This window comes from Gekko japonicus, unplaced genomic scaffold, assembly GCF_001447785.1.
Source record: "Gekko japonicus isolate JY-2015 unplaced genomic scaffold, Gekko_japonicus_V1.1 scaffold215, whole genome shotgun sequence".
Lineage (NCBI taxonomy): Eukaryota > Metazoa > Chordata > Lepidosauria > Squamata > Gekkonidae > Gekko > Gekko japonicus.
Genome location: NW_015160215.1, coordinates 370,030 through 376,200, shown reverse-complemented (window position 1 = coordinate 376,200; position 6,171 = coordinate 370,030). Strand labels below are relative to the sequence as shown.

The following is a 6,171-nucleotide window of genomic DNA, read 5'->3' as shown; positions in this document are numbered from 1 at the left end:
CCCAACCCCAGTCTCCTCCCTCACCCCCGGCTCTGGCAGCAAGGCCCGAGTGGCTTGCAGCCGCCGGGCCTCACCGATCTTCCCTGTCTCCTCCCCCACCCCCGGCGGTGAGGCCTGAGCGGCTTGCAGCTGCCGGGCCTCACTGATCTTCTTCCCCTTCCCCCTGGCTCCGGCGGTCTCCTCCTCTGCCGCTGCTGCTGATCTCCTCCTCCCTCCCACTGCTCCTGCGGTGAGGCCTGAGCGGCTTCCAACCGCCAGCCCACCACAGTTCCCAGAGTGTTCCCTGCACATGTGCAGGGAAGGCTCTTTTACTTTTGGGGGGATTTAAATATCGCCCCCTTTCCCCCCTCAACTTTTTAGATTTTTCTGCACATCTGGGAATTGTCCCATGTGCGCAGGAAAATCTCCCTGCCCCCCAGGTGCCCCCGATATGCAGATTTAGATATCCGCACGCAGGGGGCACCTTCGCTATTAGATATATAGATATACTAAGCACATAAATCCTGTGAAAAATGTGGCACACTTTTAATCCTACACATTTTTATTTTGTAAAATATGTAAGCATTAGAAAGGCATACCAAATGTGAAATGATTTTAAAGTCCTTACTTAAAATTATGTTAAACGTACCAGTGCAGCCACGATATTTCATTACTGATAGCAAGATTTTCTAGGTGTTCAGTTAGCTACATAAGATAACGTCTATTGTTCCTTAATTATAACACAGATCTGCTGAGAGTTGGAAATAGAAATTTAATTAAAAATTGAATGAACAAACTACATGGCTCAAGCAAGGCTTGTTCTTTCTTCAAATGGAGAGTAGACTGTATGTAAAAATAATGCAAATGAGATACCTTGTTTTTCCTTAACTAAATTAAGGGGAAATATCTTTATTTTTAAACACTTTCATTCAAAATTGGCAACCGTTTAAACATTGTAGTTTAAACTGTTAGCATTTTCTTTGTAACAAGAGATAGAACCGACATCCTTCCCTGCGGCACCTTGTGAGGCATCCTTCTTCTCCTCAGGAAGATCATGTGCTAGGATCAAGACAAATGCAGAAAAGGAATAGTACAAAGTTATGGGAGGGATCCTAACAGCTCTAGGAGTGATTGTGCATCCAATACAGCTGGGTACATGGTGTGGCTGTGTGAGTCTCAATCCCTGTGGAGGATAATGCTAACCAAAACCATGAAATGGCACCTTGCAGTACAGTGGCTAGGGTTCAAATGCCTGATCAGCCATGAAACCTGATTGGTTGCTTATGATCATATTATTAGTTTTTTGATTATTTAAATTAGTATACCTACACGTTTCTCCCAAAAGATGTCACAGGGTGTAAGACTGTGGAATAGTATTCAGAAGTGTTGGGAAAGCAGAGGGTCAATGGGTGGGGGAAATAACAAATAATCAGATCCCTTAATTGACTAAATTTGTTGTTGTTGTTCAGTCGCACAGTTGAGTACGACTCTTCGCGACCCCATGGACCATATCCCGCCAGGCCTTCCTGTCTTCCGCTGTCCTCTGAAGTTTGCTCAACTTCATGTTCGTTGCATCGATGACACTGTCTAACCATCTCATCCTTTGCCGTCCCCGTCTTCTTTGACCTTCAATCTTTCCCAGCATCAGGGTCTTCTCCAATGAGTGCTCCCTTCTCATTTGGTGGCCAAAGTATTTGAGCTTCAGTTTCATTATCTGGCCTTGACTAAATGGGATATTCCTAAATTATACCAACTTACAAGTTACTTCCTCCAGTCTTGAAATTATCCCCTAATACCAGGTAGATAAATGTGTGGGAGTTGTGTGCAATGAGGGAAAAGCAGTCTGCGCAAGTGCAGAGTCTTGGCAGTCTTAGCATTCAGAAAATTGATTATTCTGATCAGCGATTTTTATCACTGCTGGTGGTCCTGTCCATTAATTCAATCTTTCTGGGAGCAAATACTAGATGAAATCAGCAAAATCACATCTCAGAGACTTCAAATGAACCCTAATACAATACTATTACACTTAGTAGATGAAGATGATCAGGAGGCTAAATTATCTACTCTCACCTCTACACTATTAGCCACAGCTAGACTGACACTTGCAGCTGCATGGAAGTCACCAAATCCACCATCTATAGCTATGTGGAGAGAAAAATGCTGGGAACATTTTGTAATGGACCGTATTGCCAATGCTTTTGAAGAGAAGCAACCCAGAAAACCGATCACACACTCCAAGTTTGTTAAAACTTGGTTCCCACTTATTCAGTACATGACAGAACAAGAACTAATACCATCCAACCTTGCATATATTGAATGGCTTCGTTTCTAGCAGTAGGTAAGGCTTAGTTTGAGCACCTTATTATTCACCTAGCACATTAAAAACACATAACACACACATAGAAGTATACTTTGCTTATGATTTGAGTTTGTGCAATTTGACGACAGCTTATTTATTTTTGTACTTATGTTTACTTTTGTATTACAGTACTCGTTAACAAAAAAAAGATGCTGATAGTTGTATAAATTGTTTATCTCATCTTGAATAAAAAGTTTTTTTTAAAAAAGAAAATTGATTATTCTTGGCACAGATTTATTTAGATCAGAGGTGTCAGACTCATTCATTATGAGGGCCAGATGTGACATGTGACTTTGTCGGGCCGGGCCATGTGTGCCATAAAATGTAATGACAGGTACTGGAGATATAAGCTGTACAAAGGACAGCAGCTCGTAGCTCCAAGTTGGTGTATCCTCACTGCAAAGGCCCTATGGGCTGGGAGGGGGTATAGACGAAAACCCAAATGGGTGGACTGGAGAGCCAGTGGTGCAGCACTGGGCAGATGCTCCCACGCTACTTGACTGCTGCAGGCAAGGTTGTTCTGCCGTGCTGAAGCCACAATCCAAGTGGCTCCACCCACTCCACTCCCCTCCCCGAGCAATCTTCTGTTCTCTCCCTTGCACCAGTTGCTCACGGGCCACATAAAAGCCCTGGATGGGCCGGTTCTGGCTCCCAGGTCTTATTTATTTATTTGTTCATTTTATTACATTTGTATCCCGCCCTCCCTACAAGTGGGCTCAGGGCGGCTCACATCTATCGGCAACATGTGCCGAGTCAGCATAAAACATTTAAAAGCAAATTAAAACAATCATACAGTAAACAAATAACAATTTAGTGCTCGCAATGGTGGTCATTCCTTCAATAGATTAACAGTGGCATGTTATAGAATGTAGTTCTAAAATCCTGATTCAGTGGTATTCCGGCCTCCCACACCCCTGATTTTGATCATCCCAAATACTTATTTTTCTGTAGGTGATGGTCTTATTATGGCCTCTCAGCCCTTTGGCCTTCTGTTATAAAGCACTTCTTTTTCTGTTGTGAAGGTTTCTGTGCATGATGCCTCTTCAGTCCTCTAGCCCTAGTTTCAGATGTTTGGGTGTGTGGGGGGGGGGATTGACAGTAGTTCTTTGTTGGTAAGTAAAATTCACTCTGAACATGCTCAGAGGCATGCATTGATCTTTTCACAAGCAAGTTTTAGCATGGTGGTTTGCAATTCTTGACTAAAATTAGATATCGGGCTGGGTGAAACTGGATGTTCATTTTCTTTACTCCCACTTCCTCCCATTGGCAACCCCAGAATGCAGTATGAATCTCACTCCAGTTTTCTACCTTAAATTCTGACTCATCACTGTTGAGATTACGTTTGCCAGATCTGGGATGGAAAATCCCTGGAGACTTTGGGGGTGAATCCAGGAGAGGGCAGGGTTTGTGGAGGGGAGGGGCCTCAGCATGGTACAATGCCATAGAGTCCACCTTTCAAAGCAGCCATTTTCTCCAGGGGAGCTGATCTCTGTCATCTGGAGATCAGTTGTAAAAGCGGGGGATCTCCAGGCCCCACCTGGAGGCTGGCAACCCTAGTTGAGATTAAAGATGACATAAACAAGCAAGAAAGAATCACTGGATCTAGGGGGAAGAGGAGATGGGACAGAGCAGAAGATGATGAATTTGGCCAAGAAGGGATTATTTGTCCCAGCTTCTTCAGCTGGCTTGAAGAAGAGACCATCCAATCTCTTCTTCTAATTTGGTCAAGAAGGGATTGCCTGTCCCAGCTCTTCAGCTGGCTTGAAGAAGAAGAGAAGAGACCATCCAATCTCTTCTTCTTCTAATTTGGTCAAGAAGGGATTGCCTGTCCCAGCTCTTCAGCTGGCTTGAAGAAGAAGAGAAGAGACCATCCAATCTCTTCTTCTTCTAATTTGGTCAAGAAGGGATTACCTGTCCCAGCTCTTCAACTGGCTTGCAGCTGCCTCTTCCCCATTCCTTCATAGGTAGTCTGGATAAAAACTACTACAATACTACATACAACCCTTTCCTTCCAAATATCTTCATAGTTTTAAAATAATAATAGTGTGTTGCCAAGTTGGAAATGACTCATGGTGACTCCAGGACAATGGGGTTTTAAAAGCAAGAGACAAGCAGAGGTGGTTTGCCACTGCCTTTCTCTGCACAGCAATGCTGAACTTCCTTGGTGATCTCCTATCCAAGTACTAACCATAGCCAAGATACAATAACTAAGTGCCATTAAGTCACAACCAATTTACGGTGACCCCCTCATGGGATTTTTAAGGCAAGAGATGAGCAGAGGTGGTTTGCCATTGCCTTCCTTGGCATAGCAACTCTGGTCTCCTTAACTACTAACCATGGCCAGTACTGCTTAGCTTTCCAAGCTCTGGAAAGATCAGGCTAGTCAAGACTATATAAGACCCCAGAAATGTTATGCTGAAAACACCTTATTTTGAAACATACAATTAATTAATGTTATGAAATTTCAAACAGAAAATCTTTGCTATCATAGGGAAATCAGCAAAGTCAAGTGGGATCAGATCAAAAGCCATCAAGTGTAGCATCTCCAATAATGGATAAGCAGATGCTCTCTGGAAGCATCTGGGAAATTATTAGATTAAAGAAGTGCAAAATTTGTCTCTAGTGTACAAGTTCCATCCAGTTTTAATGTGAACCCAGTGAAGCTTCTATCATTTTGTCCCACTGGATGTGATAAATTAGGCTCTTGTCAATGGCTAGAATCCAAAAAGCTACTTTAGCATTACCCAAGAGATTGGTCATGGCCAGTGGGATTTTTGGCTTCCTTTCCTTTTAAACACTCATCCAACATGTCATATCACAAATGGTTTTATAAAAGCCTCCTTAGTTTTAAGAGTGGGGGCTGTTGGGCTGCTGCTGTTTCCAAAATGCAAACTCAAAGCCTCCTCGGGGCATATGAAACAAGTTAAATAAAGTGCTGAAGGAGTACTATATTGTTTTTGCTATTCAGACTAGCTTGGCTATTCCTATAGTGTTAGTTTATTTTTAACAGATGCTATTCTATAGATTAAAATATTAAACAATATCCCTAGAGTGCCCCTAATTTTCGAATTAAACATTTTCACATTTCCTTATTTTATTCTGACTGTTCTAACACATAAACAACAAAATCAACGGTATTATCAAGACAAATGTCCTTATTACCCAACACAAGAATCATAATAACACTGGGAATCTGGAAAACATACAATTCTGAACCTTGCAGCAGTGTAATCATCATTATAATTTAATGTGTATTACAGTGGCATGCATTATTCAAACTTACTTAGTTCTGTCTGACCATCTTGGCTTAGTCCGCAAAGAAGGGCCATCACAGCTAAAAATGGAACTGGTTTCAGAATCTTGTTAAGCAGCCAATTACCTTTCTTTCTCAGTCTGTATTTTAGCTTGGAACTTGTCCACAGGCATTAAAATTCAGGCTTTATATTCTGGATGTTTCCAACTATTTAGAAGGACTAATCTATATAAATCCTTAGCAGTTCTTACAGTTGGATCAAATCAAAATCCTGATTTTTCTTAGGATTCACCCAGGTCCTTTATATCTAATGAACAGCACCACCAATGGCTGTGACTACAGAAAGAGTTCTAGTTTAGTATACAGATACACTAATTTGCCATGTGGCAGCAATATTTCTATATCTGTCTTCTTATTTCAGTCATATAAACAGTTAATTTATTTGTGCCGGAGTGCCAAATTTATGGAGGAACATGGTATAGTTCAGTAGTCTCACAAATGATACTTTTAACTTGTGAGATATAACTCTATGAATGTAAATACAGCTTCTCAACTTTGTATCTGTACAGCTATTTTAATA

The 6,171-nt window shown here is 41.7% G+C and overlaps 1 protein-coding gene across 1 annotated transcript in view; it reads right to left on the bottom strand.

Moving 5' to 3' along the window:
- The window catches only part of GRIP1 (glutamate receptor interacting protein 1), a 187,999-nt gene extending 182,326 nt beyond the window's left edge, over positions 1-5,673 (bottom strand). The window contains exon 1 of the mRNA XM_015410502.1: positions 5,622-5,673. Coding sequence (XP_015265988.1) covers positions 5,622-5,667 — 46 coding nt within the window. The 5' untranslated portion in view covers positions 5,668-5,673. The remainder of the gene's footprint in view (positions 1-5,621) is intronic.
- Between the last annotated feature and the right edge of the window lie 498 nt (positions 5,674-6,171).